General features: G+C 33.6%; 1 protein-coding gene across 1 annotated transcript in view; it reads left to right on the top strand.

The window, feature by feature from the left end:
• The window catches only part of LOC118183323 (cGMP-dependent protein kinase 1-like), a 509,379-nt gene that overhangs the window by 361,176 nt on the left and 121,413 nt on the right, over positions 1 to 26,790 (top strand). Inside the window, exons 7-8 of the mRNA XM_085824166.1 lie at positions 8,422 to 8,499; positions 23,441 to 23,529. Coding sequence (XP_085680292.1) covers positions 8,422 to 8,499; positions 23,441 to 23,529 — 167 coding nt within the window. The remainder of the gene's footprint in view (positions 1 to 8,421; positions 8,500 to 23,440; positions 23,530 to 26,790) is intronic.

Genomic DNA, 26,790 nt, shown 5'->3' with positions numbered 1-26,790 from the left:
ATACTTTGTTTTGACGTGTGGCATGATGCACCATCATGCTGGTAATACCCCTAAGTCAGTTCCACATCATCAAGCTTCTCTACAAATTCATTAAAAATGTGCATGTAGCGCTCGCTGTTCACTGTTTGGTCCGACGATGCTAGTTGCAGACAAAAAGCAACAGACTCCAAATTTGTCTGAATGGAGTGACATTTCCATTATCGCATGTGTGGTTTCAGTAGACCGTATGCCTGTATTCTGAGAATTGACATATCTGGACAAGTAAAACCAAGATTCATCTGTCAACCATGTCAGTTCCAGAATGTTGAGGATACGGTTGATGAACAACAAGAATCACTCACAGTAGTCCACCTGCTTTGTCCTATCTGGGTCTTGCAATTCCTGTGTCTTCGTTGCTTTGTACTGTTTCATTCCAGATTATTTAGCAGCCCTCTGACACGTAGAGTAACTATATCCAGTCTCCTGAGATAAACGTCGGAGAGAGATTTCTTTGCCGATCTTAGCAGGTGTCTCTACCATCGTCCGCTATGCCTTTACGTGGTGCCGTTGTTTTCAGTTTCCATAAAAAGGCCAATATTGTATTCTTCGTGGGTACGTTTCCATGGAACTCCTTCCGATATGCTCGTTGGGTTTGAACAATGGACTTTGTTTTCCAGTACTCGTTCACTATGAACACACATGCCGCCATACTACATTTTGACCAATTTCATTTTACCCAATCACAATAAGCACACGCGACACACAACGCTCAACACTCAACTAAGCTGGAAAATGTGTGCAGACTCTTTTTCTCAGCCTTGGCAGATTACGTGTTCCGTGGAGGCGACGCGGGTTACGTCTGTTGGCTAAAGGTCAAATTGTTCTGACTTCAACAGTATACAGTCCCTCGTGTATGGAATTTCGCGGAATGTTGCGTTTTCCATTATTTCCTATTGCTTCTATATTTTGACATTGCACATCCAAAAACGGGACGAACGACTAAGGTTTCATTTTTCCTGAATCTTTTGCCGTAACCCATATTAAAATCGGATACTTTTTAACAAAACTATAGCCCAATGAAATAGGACAGCTCTAAAAGAATCTCACCCTACATTAATGTCCCTCTTTAATGAGATTCTCCCGACTAAAGACGAACTCTTTGCCTTACTCGTTTTCCATAGCATCTAGTACGGATTTAATCTGTGATACATATTTTTATGTTTGACTGGTTAGCTGAGAAAACTTCTCAAAAGAATTTTTTGATTTCATATGGCTATTACAGTGGGTGTTTACATATTATTATAACGATTTCGGGGCTTTTTCATCAATGTCTAAAATGTAAAGGGTATTTTGTTTCATCTGCATCATGATTTATCTGAAAATTAGGCTTTTCATAGAATTTGCAGAGTCATTGATTTCTATTCCTTTTTCACTAGTTTCATAGTCCATCGGTCGTGATGAGTTTGCTCTTAGAGCTCATTACAGAGGCCAAAGACACAATACTCCGTTAGTGAAACGTCAGGGAAATCCACAGAAATACATTGAATATATATAAATGCAATACCTGTACCAGTCTTCATTTATCAAGTAATTTAATTATACCTTTCGAAGTATGACAGTGTTGCTTTATCTTGATGAAATTTTAATGCTTGCAAGCCGCTGAGATAAAAAAAATGCAATTTTCTTTGTAAATATCTGATGTAGAAGCTTTCTCTTGATAGCATGTTGAGTTCATTTTAACTTTTTTCCCATTATTTTAGTTTTTAACTTCCCACTATAAGAAAATCCTACGACAGTCAGAAGCCCCTTCCTGAAAATTTCTTTGCTTTGACCGAACTAGGTATGCACATTTTTTACGCTTAGACTCAGTAATAAATTGAGCTTTGTTTCAATAATTTGGATAAACCCATGCTTCATCAAGGATCACAATGCATTTCCATTTATCTTCTGCTAAATAGTTTTCATGAGGTATTGTATAAGTCGTTCTCTTCTGAACCACATACATCGCTAAACATAGTGAACATTATGTGGTGTAGCATTTTTAGTTGCAAATATTGGTTTATTATTATATATTTGGTGTTGCTACAGATGTACTTAAAGACTTTGCAATTTATCTCTGCGATGCAGGATGTTCTCTTGTTACCGACGATTTAAATGGAATTTAAATTGTTTAGTTTTAGAAACAATACGTACCTGTTACGTAAACGTAGAGGTAATAGCTACGTAAAGAATACGTAGAAATAATGACTGATAGTGTTTTCATTTCCATTAATAATGTTTTTTACTTTGTAATTAGAAATTTCAATATCGTACATTTTACAACATTTTTGATTATGGAATAGGAAAACTTCTCTTCAAAATTTTCAAAAACATATCCTTCAATCTACAGCTTGTTTGTATGTGACATTTTGAAGGAATAATAAATTTAAAGGTAGCAGAGGATATTGCTCATTTTAGGTAATAGCTAGTGTCAGAAAGTTTTTATCCCAAAACATTTTCGTTTGTTTATTTCTTTATCGAAATGGCTCTAGACAAGTATCAACAAGCTGCGTATTTTCATGCACTGAAAAATATACTAACGGAATTAGAATATTGTAGGTAACTCATAGAAGCAGAAAATATAAGTTGCTTTTAATTTTAAACCAACGCGTTTTGACTATCTAATTCTAAATCCTCTATTTCAAAATTTCTGTTTTATTTCTAGCAAGAATCAGAGAATGAGAATTAGGTTTGGTTTGGTTTATTTAATTATAGCAAAGCACACTAGGGCTATCTGCCTAAGGGGAGAGATGCCTTCGTGGATTACTTTCTGGCTCGTATACACGTTACACATGAGAAAAACCACGAAAACCCCCATGCAGCCAGCCCGTTCGCGGAATCCGACCCTCAGACCGAACTACCAGAGTTCAGCGACTTTACCGCGAATGAGAATTGAGAATGCAGCTGTCAGCAAACAATTTCTCTAATAGTTTCTGCCATGAGGGGCTAATTCTAAGCCTTCACTATTTCATCATATGTGCTTTGCTAATAGATGTACCATTTGACTGTTGGATTAAGCGCTTGTACGAAATGTCAATTCTGTTTTACCCCTCACACAAAATGTAATTTTGCGCCGATACTGCTTTACCATTTTCACTAAGACTAAATGTTTCGCTGGTCTTAAATTAACATAACTTTTGTAAACTTCAAATTATTTGAAATGCCTTAAAATCTGGAAAGTACACTGTTTATAAAAATGCATGTTTCATGGGCATGAAACAAGTATCCCTTCTCTTAGGTATTTATACCTCGTGTACTTTAAAGGGCCCACCAGCGGCCGAGCGGTATAGTCGCTGAACACTGGTAGCTCGGTCCGAGGTTCGAATCCCGCGAACGGGCTGGCTGCATGGGCTCCGATGTGTAAGTGTATACGAGCCAGTTTTCCTTAGACAGTCCTCCACGAAGGCATTCCTTCCCTTAAGCAGATAGCTCTCGAGGATTTTCCATAATCACACACACCCTCGTGTACTTTATCATAATCCACTCCAAGCTAAAAAATCTTGAGGAATTGCATTTTTAATAGCGTTCGTAATATTAGGTAAAACGTATACTAAAATTTGAGCTTTTAAATGGCCCCATAGAAACGTCAGCTATGATAAAGTTTGATTAATCAAAATGCTACCAAACTTAGAGTGAAGTCACTGAGAGAATACAGCAGATTTTATTTCACTGCATAAGCATTTTATTTCACTGCACACATTTAAAATGACAACAAAACCGTATGTTACGGCCATACCTGAAATTCTATGCTGGTGAAGGTCATAAATGATGCACTCTTTAAAAGGTGCAATTTATACTTGAAACACATTCTCTAATTTTATCCTTTGAAAGGTTTTAACCGGCTATGGGATCTGAAAGTCAGCTACTCATAGGAAAATTCTATCATTTCTATTATTAAATAACGAAGAATCTGTCTTGTACGTAAGCATCATTGTTCTTCTTACTGGGGATAAACAACTGTATCTACAGCTACCAGATTTTGAACGCACACAGTTCTTCTCCCTCCAAACATATGCACTTGCCCGAATTTTGAATTGGAATTTCATTCATGTGTAAGGTTTATTTATGGTAATTAACCTGCTAGTTTATATTCTGATCCTGTACTGCTACTTTTTCCTTTCCGTTTTCTTGCTCGAATACAAAATAATTCACACGTATTTAAGTGAGAGCTTAAGATTGTTTCGAGAGAGCGTGTTCTGCCTGCTGAAGGCCACGTTACTAGTTTGTCATCCTAAGATAAGTGTTCCCGTCTTTAGGATTGCTTTATTCTTGCCGATAGTACTTTCAGATCGGTCTAAGCTTTAAAACCCGCTTTCGAGGTAAAATTATCTCACGTAGCCTTTGGCTAATAGATACTTAACCTTAGTTTTAAATTTTAAATTCCACTTTAAGTTCTCTCCAGAATAGCTCTCTGATTTTTAAGCATCAGTTGCGCCTTCTGTTCAGTCTACTTCGTCTTAAATAAAAGGGTCTTTCACACTCTTCTTACGCTTCTGTTTTCATTTTTAGACATTGCAATAAGTCGCTTACAGCGTTATTGAGGAATCACCACAAGTTACATTTAGTAAAAGACGGTGAGTAGATTATAAAATATTCCTTCAAATTTAATCTGCCTGCTATTATACAACTAAGTAAGTTAAAAGAATATGTTTAGATTATATGAATATGACAAAGCACATGAGAGCTATAACTAAGCTTCCAAAAGGAGGAGGATCTTCGTGGAGGTCTTTCTGAAGGTAATCAGCTCCTATTCACGTTGCAAATACGGAAAACCAATAAAGTCATTCATACAATTAGTCCTTTTACATCTGGGTTTGGTTTGCTTCATTTAATTACAGCAGAGTATACGAGGGCTATCTGCCTAAGGGGAGGGATGCCTAAGGAATGAGGGATGCCTAAGGGGAGGGATGCTTGAGGAATTCCTAAGGAAAACTATCTCGTATACAAGTTACACATGGGAAAACTGCGAAATCGCCCATGCAGCCAGCCCGTTCACCGAGACTATTTTAGGTGGCTGACGGCAAAAGTGGCTAGCCTTTTAAATTATTCGGGCCCACCAGCGGCCGAGCGGTAAAGTTGCTGAACACTGGTAGTTTGGTCCCAGGCTCGAATCCGCCAACGGGCTGGCCGCATGGGCGCTCTCGTGGTTTTCCCCATGTGTAACGTGTATACGAGCCAGTTTCCCTTAGAAAGTCCTCCACGAAGGCAGCCCCCCTTTAGACAAGTAGCCCTCGAGGTTTTGCCGTAATTAAATAACCTAACCTAACCTTTTAAATGATTCGAAATGCGAAAAGTTACTATGTCTATTTTACAGAATTTGACACTTTTACGGAAGATCGATTTTTGGTTTTTTTCAAACATCTTGAAAGACAACAAAGACTGAATTGGAATTAGTTTCGGAAAATCTGATAGCGTTTTCTATATCAATCACTGACGCTGTCTTTTCGTGATCAGAGTATGAACTATTACTGTGAAAAATCTTTTCAGCTTACTTTGGTTATCATAGGAGCTGCTTGTTTTTTATGTAACAAATGATGATAAATATGTGAACTTTAAAATCATTAAATTTAATAAAGCACACTTTTCCTTACGAATTTTTTCGAAAGTTAACATATAACATTTTAATATTGCTAACATCTCAGTAGCTGTGGTGTTTGAATTAAAGAAGGAGAAATAATAGTAACAGAACACATTTTCATAATATTTGCATGGCCTTGAATTAAATTTTTAAAGTGTCTGCTGAAAATAATTGTGGATATTACAGAACAAAAGCGAATTACTGTTTCGAAAATTTATAAAAATTACTTTATTGATTTATCGATTCTTTATTTCAGTAGATATCACAAATATTTAGATTAAAGAGTTTTATAAAGACATGTTTAATTTACTCAGAATTTCAAAAGTCGTATTAGATAAGGACTCTGAAGCATTTCGCTGAGAATAATGTACTTACTTTCTGAAATTTTTAAAATGAAATTTTAATTTCCTAATAATTGTACGCCCTAGAATATGCATAAATACTCTCCAAAGGTAAAGAAAATTAAATCAAACATTAATCTTGAATTAGTGTTGGCTTTAAAAATCAACACCTTCGAAGCTCGAATTCTACCTAATTTAATATTTTGTAACATTTTGAATTTTTGCAATATGCAATATTTTCTGATCTTCCAGTTTAGAGACCGAATTAATAAAAATAAAAATTCTAATGCATCATTTTCTTCGTGAAAACATGATAAGAATCCTAATATACCGAAAGAAACAGTGATTATTATTTCATTTTCTACTTTGCTACAAGTCTCTCAACATTTCATTATGTTTTTGAAAAGAATTTGTTTTTATGAAAACAATTACAATATGTCATTTTTTAAATTCAAAGGGATTTGTTTTGTTTGTTTGTGAAAGCAATAACCACAAGTAAATTTTCAAATTAAAAGGACTTTTTTAAGAATAATATTAAGCTAATGAAATTATAAATATGTAAAACTACTAATAGAGGTTAATTTATATAATGAAATCTTATTAAATTTAAGGGAATTATCCATTTTAAGTTTTGGTGGCTAGTAAGGCCAGGAGGTCATTAGAACTAAGGTCACTAGTAAGGCCACTAATAAGATCATTTTATTATGGAGGTACCAAATAAGTGGCTACACTTACTTCCTATGAAGGGACAGGAAATTTTATATCCATGTCTTTCTCCGGGATTCGAACCCGGGTTTTGCGGTTTGGCAGTTAGAGTCACCTATAACTTTAGTACCCTACGTATAAACGCAATCATCTTAGCAGAAGTTGCCAGATTTTCGGAAATGTCCCAAACTCTAGCAACCATGTGCAAAGCCATCGTTGAACTTTGAATATACATACGTACGAATACGTATAGCGAATATAAATAATTTATTATAATGTATTTAATAGCGATACTGCCGTTAAAAACTGAAGAACTGTCTTAATGACGGTTGCCAGATTTTGGCACATTTTGAAAATTTAGCGGGTTTTTTTTTTTTTTTTTTTTTTTTTCTAAGGTACCTATTACGTATGTATCAGAAAGACATGTGTATTTAAAAGATGATGATTGCATACATTACAACTTAAATTCTTGTTTCTTTTTAGTCCAAAGGGATTTGAATCCCGAAGGACTATTAGTTTCGTTTTGGCATTTTGCGTCGGACGGATAAATGTCGGTTCAGTTTTCAAACTGTTGCCATAAAATGTTAGAGTCCTGCATTATATTTGAAGAAATTAAATAATGAAAATCTGCGTAAATGTATGTATATTTCTCACATTGTCATAAAATAACGGTACATAGAGTCATCGAATTTTGAATAACGTAATCCTCCAACGAATATGAGCATGTGGAAGACCAAATTTAAAATTTGAAATTTGTTTTATGATCGATTTCCTATTTTTTAAAACTTTGACGAATTTTTGATTAACAAACTCAAGGATTTCAAAGCGAGCAATGGCAACGTTGTGCAGAAAAAACATTTTTATCTCCAGCGCGTGAGTCTCTGTATCGGAAATTCTAAAGATATGCTCGTTTTAAAACTATTTTGCGATATTGCTGTTGCACTGGATCTTATGGTTTAAGTGCGAGGAACATGATATTTAATAAAGAAAGGTAACACACAAAATGTTAAAAATCGCCCCTTTGGACGTAATTTAAAATCTGAAACATTTCAGATTTTTTTTTTTTTTTTTTTTTTTTTTTTACAGTTTTAGGTGCAATCGTTTTTGATAAAAATGCTACCTAAAGGCTTGCGGATAGGCTTTCAGCATTTGAAGAAGCAATGAATGAATCGCAAAATATCATACATAAAATACTATTATTAACAGATTAGCTCCTGATTTTTAAGCTAAACATTACCTCGGATATCAAATAATAAAATGATAGTTATTAATTTTATGCTGAGGTACTAATTAGTTATTACTTGATAATTTAAACAATTTTTACATTTACATAAACAATGTAAATATTACATTCCGGAAACATGTTTTAGCATTTTAAGCGTCGCACGATGCTTATTATATTGCATATGAGCCTGCTTTTTAAATCATGAATGTTTATTTCTGATTTAGAAGATAAATTCAAATTTTGTGTACAGCAGTACATATACATGGGTATATTTACTTCGTCTATATATGTTCAAATGTTATTTACAGTTAGTGTGGTGGCAAAAAAGATAGTGGATTTCGGAATGGCGAAGGGATTGCTAGAAAATATTGCTATATAAATAATTTCAATTCTTTTTTCTTCGGTAATGGATTGAAAATGTCTATGCATGTTTTTTGTTTTCATTTACTGCTTAACTTAGACTTGCTGTATCAAACATGTGATCGAAAGCTTGTAATTGTATTTGGCAATATCATGCAGATTCAAATATAATGATTCCTCTTTTCTTTTATTAGGACTTTTTTCCATCCGGAGAATACATAATACGAGAAGGAGTAACTGGTGACACATTTTTCATCATTAGTAAAGGAAATGTAGGTATTATATTTTTCCTGAATTTAAGATCTGTTAGTGATAAATTTTCTAAACTATTGGTAGTAGCGTTAACTACTATGTACAGGATGCCCATAACCCATTTTAGAATATGGATTTTTATGATGAACAATTATATTCAAATGGAAGGGAATCACGACAATGTAAAAAATAATACTAGGTAAAAAAGGCAGCTTCAGTTTGGGGCAGATTTGGATTAAATATCTATCCGTTTTCAAGAGCAAAATATTTTTACCTGAAATCGATAGCGTTTTTATCAAAATTAAATGTCTCTTAAACAATCATGTTGAAAATGCTTAGGGTAAAAGACAGGATAGGTTCTGAGATTTTGTGTCATGATCTTCGATGAACATCCATCCAATAAAACCATAAATTTCAATAGTTATTTAAAAATCAGAGAATTTTCAGCTATAAAATAAATAATGAAATGCCAATTTTTGCAATAGTGTTTTTAAAGATAAATCAAGCCTGCTGTCACATAGCAAGACAGCAACTTATATCAAAAACGTTAATCATCGTACCATCAAAAATAAAATGTGTGGCATTAGTTACCCAATTTTAAATGTTTTCAAAGTGATTCCTATTATTCTAGTTCAGTGGACAAACAAAGTTAAGTGCTTTCCAAAGCTCCAGTTCAATGATGTCACTTGACGTACAGCAATGAGAGGAATAACGTCACAAAGGGATTAGTGAATACTTGCTTTTGAGCAGACTATTAGCAGTGACGTTTTCAGTAATGTTACGGTAGTTCAAACGTGTAGTAAAATACCTTGGGATCATTTCTTGTGAGATGTGTAAAATCCTCATCAAAGATCTCCATGCTGACACAGAGGAAGAAGGTACACTGACGAAACTTAAACACGAGTGTTATCTCAAGCTGAAAATCAACAGTCCACAAAAAGAATATAGCAAGAAACAAAACTTCATGTCTTTTTGGTATCGTTAAGTTGTACTGACTCAGACAGAAGTAGTTATTCTCTCAAGTGTATTTTACGACTACAAAGGAAGATTATGCGCTACAAATACGTAATCGCCCTATGATGTGTTTCTTATATCAACGATATGGACATGAGCAAACGTTTTGCAATAACAAAGGCCAGATGCCTCAAGTGCAGTGCAGGGAACTTGACTTAAGCTTGTCAACTTCCTAAAGGTTGAGAAACGACTTGTGTCAGATGTAAATCCTTGTAATGTAAATTTCGAGAACGCAATGTAAATTCAAAGAGTATGTCTTTTATTCCGAAGCACCCAGTTCTTCCTAAAAGAAGATACCACCTCCAGACAAGATTGACGATACCATTCGTGCTACTTCTAAGAACAGGAAAATCCAGTTTGTAATTCCTCTTGCAGCAGTGCAGAAAGAACTATCTTCAAAGCAAGTGACGGATATTTCGCTGAGAAGACTAAGAAAATGTTCCATAAAAATTTACAGAGTTATCTTCAAAATTCAGGACCCTGAAATCTCTTACGCAGAAACTGAAGCTCTCTCCCTGTTAGAAATAGTCTATTTGGAAAAAAATTAATTTCTGCTAAATCAACGAATAATGAATAAACGTGAGTTCCACATGACGCCGCCCAGATGCCCTTCCGCCCCTTCTCTTCTCTCGACAGTTGCAAGCATCTATCTTCTCGACGAAAGATAGCATCATGCTATTGCAAGGAGTTACACCTTGTGTTTTCTTCGAAATGTAAAAGTGTTTTCTTTCCTTCTTTTCTTCTTTTAGATCGTTCTTTTGAACTCATTTAGATTTCATCAAAAGTCATTTATGGGACTTCTTGAAGGAACTGGTAACAATAGAGGAAAATATATCCTACTGGATGGCCAATATAACCACTAAGTATGACAGAATCAAGTGAGATTTGCAGTTATCAGATCACATAGTAAAAATTATTAGTTGGCTTTCTCAAATATGCAATACGAACCTAACGACATAAAAGATGAGTTTCCGTTTAAAGATTTTAATCTTCAGAGAAGACCTTTGTTAAACTTTTAAAATATAATTTTAATTAAATTCGTTTTATTGTGTGTGGAACATGATGTCTAGATACTTCTTACCGATGGCAAGATTTTGAAAATAAAAGCATATGGTATGTGCATTACGGAGTGATTGATTTTTATTATGTGGATTAATTTCGGCATTTCTTGCTGGTAAAAATTTCCTAATGAGCACAGAGTTAGCAAGAGCACTTGTGAAGGCATTTAGTGGTTACAAGTCATACGGTAACTCTGCATAGAATTATTGACCAAACATAAGCTTTAAGTATAAACAGTCCGAACGTCTATTATCACAGCCTCGGGTAAGACATCCATTTCCACACGCAAATATTTCTAGAGCGCTTTGTATTAATACAAATGATCCAATTTTCCCAGTGTGTTGTGAAGGCAGCATGTGTGACGAGTGACGACTCTCCCAGTGTGTTGTGAAGGCAACATGCCGTTTGTCTGGTCGAAAGTCAAAAGAACATATTAAGGTGTCGTGAACTTATATTTGAATCAGAACACAGGGCCCAACAAAAGCTTCACAGAAAAACCAAAGTTTTAAATAGAGCATTAAAATTTTCTTTTGGAAGACACAAGTAAGTAAGTAAAGTAGTTACTTCTCGGAGTAACCAAGTAGTTACTTCTCTAGAAACTACGTCTTCAGGTGTAGTATTGCGATACCATAACCTGGGTTTTCGTTGGACCCGTGTAATGACCTGTACATGTTAGCAGGAGATACTGTGATGCCTGGAAAACACCGGAACCAGGTCCTCTAATGCTTTCAACAAATCTTTCCAGTAAAAATCAAAGAATCGTTTCAGTACTTATTTATCCCACAGAGTGCGGGTATTTTCAACACAGAGAAGATTTTATGAGAAAGTATACCGAAAGTGAGTGCATTGAATTAATGCGGTGACCATTATATTCTTTGGATCTTCACTCTGTGAATGAAACTCTCACGCTATCTTTCAACTACCAGTTTATAAGTACAGTTAAAGTATTTTTTATAAACTAACATGTTACAAGCATAGCAGTTATTAAAAAGTTAATTTTAGGCTTATATTGCAATATATACGTTTTATCTTTTAGCACTTACAAGTAACTAAATATAATAAATACAGTTTTATAAAATTTGGTATCAATCATGACAGAACTTTATGTACTGTTACGGATTTTGTATTCTATTTGCTATTTCTAGTAAAATTGTAATTAATATTGTTTAATTTCCCCGTGCAATAAAGCGCGTGACGAGCTTTAAGACATACCTACGCCGGAAAAGTAAAAATACAGAAGCACGCGCATTTAACATTTTAATAGATATCACGTATTTGTACTCTTTTTGCTTTCCAGAAAACTCGAGAAAATATAAATTACGAGAAGCTTCTCGTGACTGATTAAAAAGCTTATAAAAGACGGAGAATAACATCTCAGTTCTAGTTGTTTACTTCGTTCTTGTTGTTCATTGTAACGAATTCTCAGTGAGATCGGATTATCTTTCTTTGCACTTTGAATTGTGTCCTATTTACCGTTTTAGTAGTTCAAAATATAACTACTGTGTGATATTGTAATATTGTGCGAATATCTGTGAGGAAAAATTTCAGCATTTTGTTTCTTGTGATAAGAGTAAATTTTATTAACTTTTCATCGAACTTGTCCATTTAATCTGTTAAGAACCCGTACATACGCAACAGTATTACATCTCATTGTTATATATTATATCGCATCTTTCGGAGAAAAATGTAAAGTAGTAACAGTTTTTTAAAAGAAAGAGAGAGAAGTTTCATAATATTGTTATCCCTCAAGTTAATTTGTTTATTTGAAGTGTTAATATGTTATAAATAATTTTAAAATTTGATTCTTTGAGAGAACTGAGCAGATAGTGTGAAATCGTAAATAAGTTTTGTGTTAAAATACGACGAAAAAAAGCTGAAATCATTTACAGTTCCTTTCATTTTCTTCATAGTTCTGTACGAACAGGAAATGAATTGCATATTCCATTTAACATATTCCTGTAATATACAATATTTTGATAGGACATTTTAACTGACTTTTATTCCTTCTCTCGAGTAGAGAAATTTTGTTGACTTCTTATTTTGTACACAGCTCCCTTTTTTTTTCTTCTTTTCTTTTGTAAAAATAACCATAATGTTACTCCCTATAAAACTCCAGTTTCTGAGAACGCTGTTTACTTTCGACGAGTAGCAACGCTTCATTCTTAAGATTTTGCATTTCAAAGATAATATTTACATATTTTGTACTTTTGACGAAGTTCTGTTTTTTATTAGTTTTCTAGCTGTTTCACGTTCTTCTTTATTCATGATTTTGTAGCCTGCGGTAAAAAAGGAAAAAATATTCATAGAATTTTTATATTAAATTGTTATCAAGGTGCAATGTTAGAACACTTTGTCTGGTGATGTTATGTCGAAAGTACAAATCAAATTCAAAGTAACTCCATTTCAGAAGATTTTTCTTCGAGTGTTAGAAATGTAAATAACTTCTTTGCGTACTAAAGAATCAAATCAAAGAAATCAATTTTATATTTAAATTTAGGCAAGAAAGCAACATTAGTTTGGAGTATGTTTGAATAAAATTCTGGGTCTCTTTTCTTCAGAAACAAAACAAAAAAAGTTTTTTTTGGAAAAACTATTTTTTTAATAAAAGAGACCTGCAGAGGAATTTTCAAGGAAAATGTCTGATCGCTAGCAAATCCATATAGTTTCATTCAAATATCTATGCCAAAATAGGTTTTTTTTGCCACAGAATTTGAAATTTAATGTTGGCTTTTTTTCCCTTCTGATTCAACTTTTACATATATAACGCTTTTTATAGCCCGTTAAAATTAATTTAAGAATTTTATAAATATGCTAATTTAAACAGTTACTGAAATATATTAAGTAAAATAAGTAGTAAATTATTTGCATTTCAAATAATAAATGCATTACAATAATAAAATAATAATCATAAAGTTATCGAAATAATCTTAATCATCCTATTTATCTTCTCAGAATTTTAAATTGTGTCATTTAACATTTTTACAGTTGAATTAATTTTAACTGTCATGTAAGGCCTAATGAAGGTCGATCGGTTAAACATTTATCTTCATGTATGAATAAATATTTAAATTGAGTAGATAAGAACCAAATGAGACAACGTCAATTATATGGCCAAGGAAGCGTAGAAGAAGATAATTACAATGCTCTAAAGCAAAATGCCAAAAGTGCATATAACAGGTTAATTATGTACTGCAGAAGTTTGATCCCTAAACTTACAATCAATAATTTTGGCTCATGAAATAAACTACATTTTCGTGGCTTTTCTGTGATTTGATGATTTTTATAATACCAATACCCTTCACAAACGTCTTGTAATAAAGTCTTCGCTCACGTCTCCGAACTCTCAAAGCATAAAGTGCAGGAATTGTTTTCTTTGTTGAAAACAATTTAAACCTGTACACAGTACACATTTACTAATTTTTAAGAATAGCTGTTTGCTAAATTATTCAAATTATAGTTCAAAACATATATCCAAGTCTTATTATTTCCAGATACAGTTTATCTTCTTTAGTTCCTGTTACAACAATACTTGCTTTAAAGCTTCCATTAAAGAAAATACAACTGTAAAATTTATGCACTTATAATTATTAAAAGAGTTTGCTTGAGTTTCAATTGAACAGTAATCAAATATAACAGATTCAGCTTAACTGGGACCCAGCATAGCGAAAGTAAATGCATATTTCTGCTTGTCTGATTTTTGAATGGTAATCTGACTCAAAGCGATTGATAAAGTGGTAATTGTTCTCATATTTTGTACGTCTAATTTGGAAACAACATGGCTGTGAAACATCAAGCCTACTGACCTTAGAAAAAGAAATAGTTAATGAAATTTCACATGTATTAACAAGGGATTTAAATTTTATTTATATAGTTATTTTATTGCTAGGAGAAGGTTTCTGTTTTATTAAACGTTTCTAATTTATAAATTCGTACTTATAAAAATGTTAATTGGTTTTATCTAATTTTAGTTTGACTTTTGTAAATTAGTAATTGCAAAGTAACTGTCTGGCAATAACTTCCTTAGCACTACACAACTTAATTAATATTCACGTATAACTTTGAGATACTAGTGTAAACTACATATTATGCAACAGTAAATGCAAACAGAAAGCTTGTTATGCATTTAATATTATTTAGTATGGTCTATCCATTTATCATAATTAAATTTACTTATCAAGCACGCAATACCTGCAGATACATCAATTATAATGGCGAATATGAATGTCTAGGAAACTTAATTGACTTTTTACATGACAGGACACTTCAAATATCTTTTTTGTTTCCTAATAAGCAATATAAATGCATATTACATCATGTTTCTTATCTTTTAGATCTTTTAGATCAGATCTAAAAGATGATCTTTAGATCAGTTTGGATCCTTGGCAAAGTAAGCAAAATAAATGAAAAGAGTCACCTGAAACACCGCAATAGCTACAAGTAGCAAATTATTAAAAGTAAATACACAAGGAAATGACATCAGAAGTAAGGCGAGATATCGCTGTAATTGATACTGAAACAGAAGCCAATATCGCAGATTCGCGTTCCTAAAATACAAGATCACTTAAGTGAAACACTCACAACGTCGCATTTTAAATGACTGAGTACAAACAAAAATGCCTTCTCCAAGTTAAGGTTAAAAGCCCTAACTGCTATAACACCAAACTTGAATTATTTAAATTTACTCGCCACTTTTCTTCTCGGCTTTCATAATATTATCACGATTTTAGAAATATTTCCTTCACAGCTTGTAAGATTTCGCTTTTCAAACACTCGAAAATGTCAGTGTTAGGTCAAAAATTTTCCATATATAGCCAAATGAAAAGAGAAAACCGCCAAAACATATATAGCTCGGATTTTAATAACGCAATTTACAAATTTCTAATAATTAAGTATACAGAACTGCATACATTACAACATATAGAACGTGTTTATAAAATTTTATAACTATTTCGGGTACAGTTTCGTTATAGGGACCGTAAACAGTCGCCAAACTATTGACGATGCCGATGATGCCAAAAATAATTATGGTAACCCTAACGTAAGAAGGGAAGCATAATAATAGATAACTATCCAACATTAATTATTTCAATTCAGATGAAAGGTTAATTTAATGTAACGAAATTTTTTATTATTATAATTTATAAAAAAATGGCTTAACATAACTGAATGAAAGAATCATATATTAAATAACTAACTCAGATTAATTTATTGTTATAATTTATAAACAAACGGCTAAACATAACTGAAAGAAACCTTAATATTCATTAACTATCTAAGCTTATTAATTTAATTTGATGAAATGTTAATTTCATATAAATTTATTATTTTAATTTATATTAAAAAAAGGCTAAACATAAGTGAAATTAAACGGAAGGCATAAAAATGTTTGACATTTTTCAACATTGGAGAGAAAATTTCAGTTTTTTGGCGCAAACGTCTGTACATAAACTCGGACAAATAAGAATCGAAATGCTTGTCGAGGCAGTGCCCCGACTCCATTTAGCCCTGCCCCACAGCCACTCTGTTGTTCGCGTACGATACCCACTTTCGGGGTCCACAAAACTGTAGTTGTGGTTGACATTAAAACTTTCAAAGCCGGCATCTTGCTGTTCATCCGACTTATATGATTTCCAGCAGTCAGTATAAATAATTCTTCCTTCTATGATATTTTCCTTTATGATTTTAATACGGTTTTTGCCGACTGATCTGGAGCAGCGATTAAGAAACATTCATTTAATTCTCTGCACAATCCGCCGAAAGCCCATTGTGGAGAAAAAACACGTCCTATATCATTATTTTTCTAATGAAAAGGCTTTCGTCTACTTCAATAATTTTGCCGCATCCGCTGATTTTCAACTTAGGCCCAGCAATTAAACTGCGGCACACACCTCCCGTATGTAACTGTTCCAGTCTACATTTGTATTGTCGTTCATCTTCAGTTGGAGTTCACAAAATTCAATAGATGTCATCTGCTGACATTAGAAATTAGATGAACCTAACGCTGTAAGGAATTAACAAAATTAGTCGCCAAAACTACCGTTAGCTTGGTAGTATCTCGCCAAATTGACAAGATATCCATTTATCCTTCTGCGTATAAGGTGATAACGTAATTTATATTTTGTTTAATTTTTGCCAAATGGGAACATGGATCTGGTTACATAATTGTAGAAATGTTTAGACCTGTTCTATTTGTTTTTCCAGCGTATGTAATAAACATTTTCCCCAGCAAAACTCCTAGCTGCCTAGACTGAAATTCTTCAGCTATAATAAAGAAAAGGGGTTTCCAATTTACTTGCATTTTAAAGAATTTTACTTAAACCTTCGACTGTCATTTATCAACGCATTTTTTACCCCGACAAATGACAGTTAACATTTTCTTTTTTTACCTCTCGACAATGCGTCACATTGCGTTTGTTATCAAGATTTATTTTTCTTAAGGCACCTTCAAATGAAATTTTAGTTACTTTCCGCTTCCAATGAGCTGCAGAACAACAAAAGAGAAGAGAGATATTTCCATGAGCGTTTTAGCTTGAAATTTAAAAGTACAGCGTCAAACGTAGTTCTTCGGAAAAAAAGGTTTTCGAAATATTTCAAATACTCTGGTGAAGAAAATTCAACTAAGTGTTTGGAAATTGCGTTGTGAAAACTGTATGTCACAGTGACGTAGATTTATTACAGTTTCTTCTAAACATTTTGAAACATGTACATAACTCTAAGATGTTTGCTAATGGATATAAATAAATAGAAATAAGGAGGAAATTGCAGAAGAATCAGATTTCGTTCAACATAGAGAAACTTGATGACGATTTGTAACGGTTTTATATGTTACTTTTTATTTCCATGAGCGTTTTAGCTTGAAATTTAAAAGTACAGCGTCAAACGTAGTTCTTCGGAAAAAAAGGTTTTCGAAATATTTCAAATACTCTGGTGAAGAAAATTCAACTAAGTGTTTGGAAATTGCGTTGTGAAAACTGTATGTCACAGTGACGTAGATTTATTACAGTTTCTTCTAAACATTTTGAAACATGTACATAACTCTAAGATGTTTGCTAATGGATATAAATAAATAGAAATAAGGAGGAAATTGCAGAAGAATCAGATTTCGTTCAACATAGAGAAACTTGATGACGATTTGTAACGGTTTTATATGTTACTTTTATTTTCAGAAAATGGTATTACTTCAATGCGAGAAATGCAAGAAAACTGAACAGTCAAATTGGTAATACATTGTTTTCTTTGCGTTAGCTCTAGGAAAGCTATGTGGAAGCACCTGAAGTGTCATGAGATAATCTAAACTATATTTTTTTAAACTAAAAATGTCCATTGAATTCTACCTCTGACTTATATACTAGAAGACCCAATATTATTAATTATCGTTGCAAAATGTTTCAGTGAACATTTCTTGCTTGTGATGCGTTATGATTTATAATACTCGCAAGATGCATTCTCAACTTTCATTTATTAGTACATGGCAATTTATCCATATTGTACTTATAAGATATACTATTAAACTTAAAGCCACAAATAACTTACTTAGTAACCGTAGAAGACTACCAGATGACATTTTACAGCGTTTTAACTTCGTCTCTAGAATTATTACAGCAAAGTTAAAATTTAAAAAAAAAATGTATTTATTAACACGTCGACCTGACTCTTAGACAAACGGGAAAAAATTAACAGGATCAACATAACATATCTTCTAACTTGCAGAAAGGCAAACAACTTTTGATACAAAATAAGGTTAACTCGATTGAAAAACACAAAATTAACAAGGTCTAATATAAACCTTGGTTCTCTTTGGCTAATCGCTTGCAAAAAAACTACAGCAAGCAAAATAATGCTGCCAAGATAAATACAGCAACAGAAATCTAATTTAGAGTAACTGTTAGCCTACGTTCTCAGATAAAATTTGAAACAAGATATTTATTTTAATTTAAACTACTTTGAATTCTAGTGGAAATTGAGGGTGGATATTATAGGAATGCGAAATAATTAAAACAGCTGTTAATAAAAATAAATCCTTGCCTTTTTTAAAGTTGTAAGGGTTATCCTAAGTTTTTAACAGTTTAGTTAAAGCTACTTTCTTGTTTTTCCTAATTTCAGCTTACAATTTCTTACCAGAATGTGTTTGTAGAATCGCGGTTACTGCAAATGAGTCAAAGTGGTATTTAAATAGAAGTTCCGCTGACTTCGTTAGAGAGCCAGAGTTTCTGACTAGCGCGCTTTCGCTTTTTGCCTACGTCTCTCTATAAGCTATTACTATGTTCGGCCGTATTTCAGGCCCCTGATAGCTTCGCCAGCTTATTTAATATTTAGAGCCAACTGTTTATAAATCTTGATAGCTTCGTCTATATCTTTTTAGTTAAGCATTAGTTAAGTTTTATTTCTTATTACTCTGAGTTCAGGCCCAAGTGGAGAATTTGCTGTACCCTCTGAAAAAGGAGCGGACTAAATTCTTATTTTGAGAAATAAAGGGTAATTAACCCTTCTGAACTAAAGCGATTATTCGCTATCCTGTTCACGAGGTTCCTACACATTTAGCTGTAAGACAAAAAAATGGAACCCCACAAAGTAAACATCTTTTTTGAAATATTCAGCAATGTAGAATTTCCTAGATACAGTAGTGAAGCTGATAATAACAAAATTAGGAAGACAAACTCAACAGGCAGATGCAGTCTATCAAGCAGTTTATACAACAGGATCGATGGAATCGATTCAAGCAAACAAGACATACACTGGTGTGAAAAAAATTAAGGACGAGACGGTTTTTTCAATATAACTTTGTACAAAAGCTTTCCAAATCAACACATTTAATACCGTAAGATCCCCAATACGTAAGGACATGAGTAATGTAAGCAACACCTACTAAAAGAGAAATCAGAGGGATAAAAAGAAGCTTTATTGAAAAAGTAGCATGGAGCGCAATGCGACTGAAGGCCGAAACATCCCTGTGATGGGTGTCCAGCAAGAAACATCCGGTCTTTAATAGGGGATATGATCTCCCCTGACTGCTAGGCAGGTTTCACAGCGTCTGCCCATGCTGAGAATGAGGGTGTCAATGAGTTGTTGAGGCATTGCTGCCCATTCGTCTTGCAGCGCCAATCGAAGCTCCGTAATCGTTACTGGTGGTAAGGTACGAGCTGCCAAGCGTCTGCGTAGAAAATCCCATACATGCTCGATGGGATTGAGATCCGGAGATCGTGCCGGCCAATCCATACGTTCAATATCCTCACTTTCTAAGGCAGCTACTGTGCGATGACATGGTGCATTGTCGTCGATGAAAAGGAACTGCGGACCCATAGCGCCTCTAAAAAGACGCACATATGGAAGAAGAATCTCGTTACAATAACGGGTTCCGCTGACTGAACTTGCGTCGAAGATGTGAAGGTCTGTACGACTACCAAGCATGATGCCTCCCCAAACGAGAACACCGCCACCTCCATACCTGTCCCTTTCAATGATGTTCGAGGGATGATTGCGTCTTCATCATCCCTCGAACTATTGGACGATAAGGCAGTTTAGAGGCAAAAATATATCCTGACAGCATTTCTCATATTATGGTACGTGGTTCTCCAGACCTATTTTTGTGGTTCTCCTAGATTTTCAAAAACGCCAAGTAATTCGTAAATGAAATTAACAGGGATTCTAATCATTTATCTGATTATTGTGACTAAGTACTCTGCCATATCTCTCAGATACATTCTCAAAACTAAATGAACTAAATTTTTTTCTACAAACGTAATTCTTTGAATGTTCTAATATCTCTCTACCAATTAAACTTGGATCGTGGGTTATAGAGGGTTCACTATCCCAAGCTTAGAATAATTTTTAGTAGAAAGTAATGTTATTATTGGTACGAATTATTGTTATTGGCTAGGCCTAAGGCCAGAAGTAATAGGCATTTTATCGTGAAGGCACCTAATAAGCGGCCGCCATTGCCTCTTATGAAAAGACATTTGCGCCATGCCTTCTCCGGGATTCGAACACTAGCTCTTCGGTGTCTTCCGTAGATGGTAAATATCATGAATTCAGTGGTTCTGGATCCTTTCCATTCGATTTAAAAATAAATTACCATTGCATGAAAGTGAATAATTAATGGAACTCTTTGATGATACCAAACTTAAAATGAAATTCTAAGCAGAAGGTATGATTAATTTCTGGACCTCATTAGCAGTGAAAACAGAATATAGTGAGCCGTACAATGATGCAGGAATAAATATTATAACTTAGTTTGATTCAATGTATCTGTGTAAGAAAAGGGTTTCGTCTCTAGCCAAAACCGATCTGAGACTTAAGCTCGCAACACACATCAAACACAGAACATCTGTGCAAGAATCGGCAGGCTCGTTCATGCCATTAATATGAATACCAACAACTTTTTAATTTTATTTAATAACATAAAAATTATCTAAATTCTATTAAACACAAATTATTAAAATGAATATAGTTTCTTTCTATTAACTTAATTGATTAATAGCAATATTAAATTAAATTAATTTCACTTCATTGTATTTTTAACATATGAGTATACTCATAAGTAACATATGCTAAAAAATTGTTTTTGAACAGGACAACTTTTGAGTGAAATCTTCTCTGCTCCATATAATAGTGAAAAGTGTCTTTTTTGATATTTTTTTAAAAAAGTGAATGATCACATATCTTTAACAAAGCTATAGAGTATATGGTATTAAATTTCTTGGCGGCCGTTTCAGTGGAGTGTCAGTCGCACAGGCTTAGGAACTAAAGAACAGAAATTAACTAGAAAATTAACTTCTGTATCTATTCATATGATACTCATCTACACTTACCACTTCAGCCTTCTTTACAAAGTAAGTCTGTATGTACAAATAAGGGTGGTGCATCCGATATTATAAAATAACCAAGGTGGAACTCGAATACAATGGGCTTTAAACACAGGGGCGTAAATTCTAATAGTGATAACCTATTCTTTTCTCAAATGGATCAAACATTAGTATAGAAACAATCAAATATGTCATTGACGGCCCTAACTCCTGTAATTGATTACTAATTGCCTTCTAGACATTAACGTATGTTGGCACAGATGGATTACAGAAATGTCAAGAAGATGATTAGGGAGATTTCACGAAATTGCCAGTGAACTAATTTAATTTAAATCCAAGTGAACGTGACTAGGTCATAAAGAAAGGATGAAATGTCGGCTTTCAAGCGTTGCAATAGAGGCCTTTTGACATGTTTTCAAGGGAAGTGAACAGAAAAGCGCTACAAGAACTCTTAAATAAACTCATTCTAAACACATTTCAATAAGCAAATCTTGCTGTAGATTGACGTAGATTTGTAAATAAAGTGCTATCGATTTCAAAGGTGATTAGGTATAGTGATTAAAAAATTCTTGCTTCTGAAGAAAACGAACCACTGTTTGATCACTCTCGAAATGTATACAGATTTGTTTCAAATCTATACTAATCTAAAATGTTTGTTTGTGAATTACAATGTCATTTTATTCACACAAGTTAAATTATTTGATTACAAGTTGTCACAGAGATCATTGTATGCTATTATTTTATATTCCTTTATTTGATTATGAAATTATAATACTATTTTACATTCCTTTCTTATTGCTTATTTTTTATTTGATGACATTTTTATATTAATACTTTTTTTCGCGTTTGTCAAGTTGTATATAAATTGAAAAAAAGCTTAATTTTAAAGTGTTTGTTTTTGACGTGAGTATTCTGTATAATTAGTCCTTTCCACTGTTAACGTCATCTTGCGTTACATTGCCGCGGTATTACTAATCCAAGCAATGTACCATTTCTCAATTCTACTTAAAATCAAATATAGTCATAAGTCCCTTGTTATCTCTTCCTTGAATTTCATATCACAGTTTCATTCTTATACTTTTCTTTAGGAATGCTTATCGAGCATAATTTTTTCTCTTTACATTTTATGCTTTTTTTATGATGATGCTGAGTACTGTACGTGGGTGTAGGGTGTTCTATTATCATTATAAATTTTAAAATGTTGTTATTTCCGTTGTTATAAAAACGTGTCATAGACTTTCATATGAATTCCATAATTTTTTATATGAGAAATTGCCTCAAATTAAACCTGCGAACTGGTAGCTGTCAAGGGTGCTTTGGATATTTTTCACTCCAAAGCAATTCAGAATTCCAGCGGCATCATAGTTTTTTCTGATTCTGCATCTGCGCTCCAGGCGACCCAGAAGGGCAACTGTCAACTCAATATTGTTGTGCTCATAAACACCATAACAGCTGCGCTAAAAGCCTACACCCTACACGGGATTCCAGTTCGCATCGATATTTCTGGGCAATGAGCAAGCCGATTACCTCGCCAAAGAAGCCCGAAATGGTACTCAACCTTCCAGCAGTTTAACCATTGCCTATGCAGATGGTATAGCCAACCGAAGACTCATCTCCCAAAAAATAAAGAACTGTTTTATTCCTGAGTCAAAATGCAGCAGAATTGTTTCCTCTGCCATAGCCAGAGTGAGAAGAAACCACTTTAAGGAAATGAAAATATCCCTAATGATCAGCGTGAATGAAAATACCCCATTGATGGTACATAAATTTCTTCATTGCACATCTTTGACTGTCTTACAATACTAGCTAGGCTTTTCAGAACTGATATTGCCCCCCCCCAAATTACAAGCTGCTATAATCCTCGTCGTCTACGTCGCTAGGGCTGTTTAGATGTTTTTAACCCTATTTAGCCTTTCTGCACTAACTTTTGCACAAGACAACAACATAGCCATTCAGAGACAAAAGTAAAAAATATAAATTTGGAAGTGCTAGTTTTCCCACATTAAAAATAGTGCGTATAAGATCCTGAATTGAATTTGATGTTTCGTCTGTAAATGCAGAGATTCATATTTACTTTTTCTTTCAGGTCATAGTCACACGGAAGAAACTAGACGTGGAAGAAGAAATTCGATCGTTGGGGAAAGGAGATTACTTTGGCGAAAGAGCTCTTTTAAAGTAAGTTTCCAATATTTTAGGATCTTCTCTATACTATATATTAAAAATTAATTTTTCGTGTTTGTAAATGATGCAGTGTTCCTAAACATACCCTCTTAGAATGATACTGAAATCTAAAAACCAGTTCGTAAAAAATGTATTATCCACTGCCGAAGATATCAGTATAATTAGGAATAAAGAGTGGTCAAAATAATGTGCATGTTTTAAAAATTTTGTATATGCAAATTAAGCAGCTATATCATATTTTAAGGGAAAATTAGCATATTAATTAAATGAACTTTTGTAAATTATCTATATGCAATAAACACGAAGTAGTCTTGAACTAGCTGGCGTTTTTAATATAAATGAGTTATCCCTTTCTCAGTCAATGACTGATAGTTTTACAATAAAATTTACATAACTTTGTTTATATATGGAATATACATTACATTTCTTTTATGACAGCTAAAAATTTGATGTTGACACCACATGACTCCCTAGTATTAGCCTATTAAATTATCCACATTTTTTCTGCATTTCATTTAAATTTATTTCCTCCAATTTCATTACCCTACTCCTTCAAATAATTCACTTCTCCCTTCGCGGCAAGGAAAAAATACATAAAAACTCAAAATATCTTCATGAAAAATGTGAAATACAGAAAAACATAAAGCATCAAGTATAGTTTAAAGAGTTTAATATTTTTTTACAATTAAAATTAGTGTTTCTACGAAAAAACAAGCAATTCGGCCAGCGGGCAAGAAGGCAGAATTTTCGGTGTACAAAACTGAAAGTTTACTTTTGATCTTTTGAAATTGACTTAATTCACTATTCTGTTACGAATTCCAAATGTAAACAAATGACAGCTTCGTTACGCTTAGTAGCGCTTAAGCAATTGTTATATTGTTGATAATTCTACTTATTAGATGCAGATTAACTAAAGGCATAATAACCTTAATTGGAACATAAGAACAGCATAGTTCAATCACTTTTTAAGCAAAAAATGCACAATTTACCAACATATAAGAATAAAAATACTGATCTCACTGAGCCGGGTAGCAGAGCGTGTATATATATATAGATAGATACTTTTGGTGCGGCCAGTTGCAAACAAAAAGAGAAATGCACAACTGCATATTATCACAGTCCCATATACAAAATTTCAGCTTTCTGGGGCTACTCGTTTTCGAGTTATGCGAGATACGTATATACGAACATATGTAGTTACGTGCAGACGTCACGATTAAAAACTCTTCTAAATCCCTTTTAAATTCATTTTACAATCCGTTTTGTTAAAAAGAGTTTTGTTAAAAAATCCTTTTTCTGTCCATTAAGTACAAATGTCACGTTAAAACGTCTTTCAGATTGATTCCAGAGAGGACATTTATGTTGAAATATGGTACCCGAAAATTTTCGCGATTACAATATGTCCTTTACTTCTAACAAAGATGTATAAAATGGAATAATTTGCCAATTTCTACACTTCGTTATGCGTAATGTAGCATAATAATTATCTCATACTGTAATATTACAATATCCACATCAGTCTATCTGATGGCATTCAAACGATACAAAAGCATACTTTCCCAAATATATTACGGCTTATTAAGAGTTACTGATGATGACATTATTACTGATTATTTATGATAACTAAATGGTAAAAAAAGGATTTCTTAAATTCTCGAGAATTTCTCTATTTGACTATTTCCAAAGTTTAAAACTGATGGGATCCTAATTATACGCAGTGGTTTAATTACAAGAGGCCAATACACTGATATTACTTGTACTAAAGTAATGTGCTGATTCCATACAAGTAAAAAAGCCTTATTCATCTATCTATTGAAAATATGTGGTATAGATCAAACTGAATAAGATATTTGATTATAATAAAGTGCAAGAGCATTATGTTCTTTAAGAAGGTTGCTTTTGTTCAGAATTTTCGTAAAAATTGTTTTGAATTTTCATTACATGTGGTTGTGTTTATAAAAACGCTCATACACAAAATACATTCTATAGCTGTGAATCAAACACCTGACATGAAAGTAGCAACATTCTGTGCTTTATAGGCTTGACCTATTTTAAGTCTCCTAACAAAATGATTTAGTATAAACATATCTCTCAAAATCATAGTATAGGTTTAAAAACATAATCATTAATGAATCTACAAAATGGTGATACTCTATAATAAAGCGGAGCAAGCTGTCATATCGAATGACACGATTTTGAATCCTGAAGAAGGTACAATGCTTGTAAATTACAGAATCTTTGCGGCAGGGGGTTATTAAAAATTCCATTGAACCGAAAGTCCCTGAATTGCTGTTGAGGAATGGTGATAGGGAAAGAAAGCCACGAGGCCTTTGGATTTCGTCTCATAGAATATTACTGATCAGAATTCTGATGTAGCTGGACAAAATGTCTGCGCAATACCTATAAGGTGCCTAAGATAAAGCTAAGACGGTCCGAAGACAGATGCTCTCCTTCTCTGTAATATTATAAATTCTGAAGCTGATTTGAGTAGATATGTCAAGGTAAGGAGAATAGGAGACAATAACGAACAATAATAGTCTCTTGTGCCTTTTGCGGTCACAAGGAAAAATATTCGTAAACAACGTGACAGGTGAAGCAAACAAAATCACAGTTTTATTTTTAAAATAACATATCTGAAACCAGTATCTAGCTTCAGTAGCTCGTTCTGTAAGAATATCCTTACAGGGTAGAGCTCAAATCCCAGCCGGCTCCTAAGCTTTTACAATAATTTATGGTACTTACTAATTGGCCCACCAGCGGCCGAGCGGTAAAGTCGCTGAACACTGGTAGTTCGGTCCGAGGTTCGAATCCCGCGAACGGGCTGGCTGCATGGGAGTTTTCGTGGTTTTCCCCATGTGTAACGTGTATACGAGCCAGTTTCCCTTAGAAAGTCCTCCACGAAGGCATCCCTCCCCTTAGGCAGATAGCCCTCGAGGCTTTGCCATAATCACACGCACACACAGGTACTTACTAATTAACTTAACCATCTTAGTAGAAGTCGACAAATTTTCAGAATGTGCCAAATTCTGGCAACCATGTTTATAACCATTCTTCTGGCAACCATTTTCATAACAATCCTTCAGTCAAGCAACGCCGATATTTTCGTATTAGTTCTTTTTTTTTTTTTTTTGTGTTGTTGTTGTTGTTGTTGTTGTTGTATTTCAAATTCCAACGGTTTTTATCTGAAATTTTACAAAGAGAGCAACGAGGAAATGCATTTTTCTCAATAGCTGCTGCAGTTGAGATTGTACGAAT

Source organism: Stegodyphus dumicola, chromosome 9 (genome assembly GCF_044657685.1).
Source record: "Stegodyphus dumicola isolate Sdum_Otavi_A_Nest chromosome 9, ASM4465768v1".
Classification (NCBI taxonomy): Eukaryota; Metazoa; Arthropoda; class Arachnida; order Araneae; family Eresidae; genus Stegodyphus; species Stegodyphus dumicola.
This window is presented reverse-complemented; position numbering and strand designations above follow the sequence as displayed.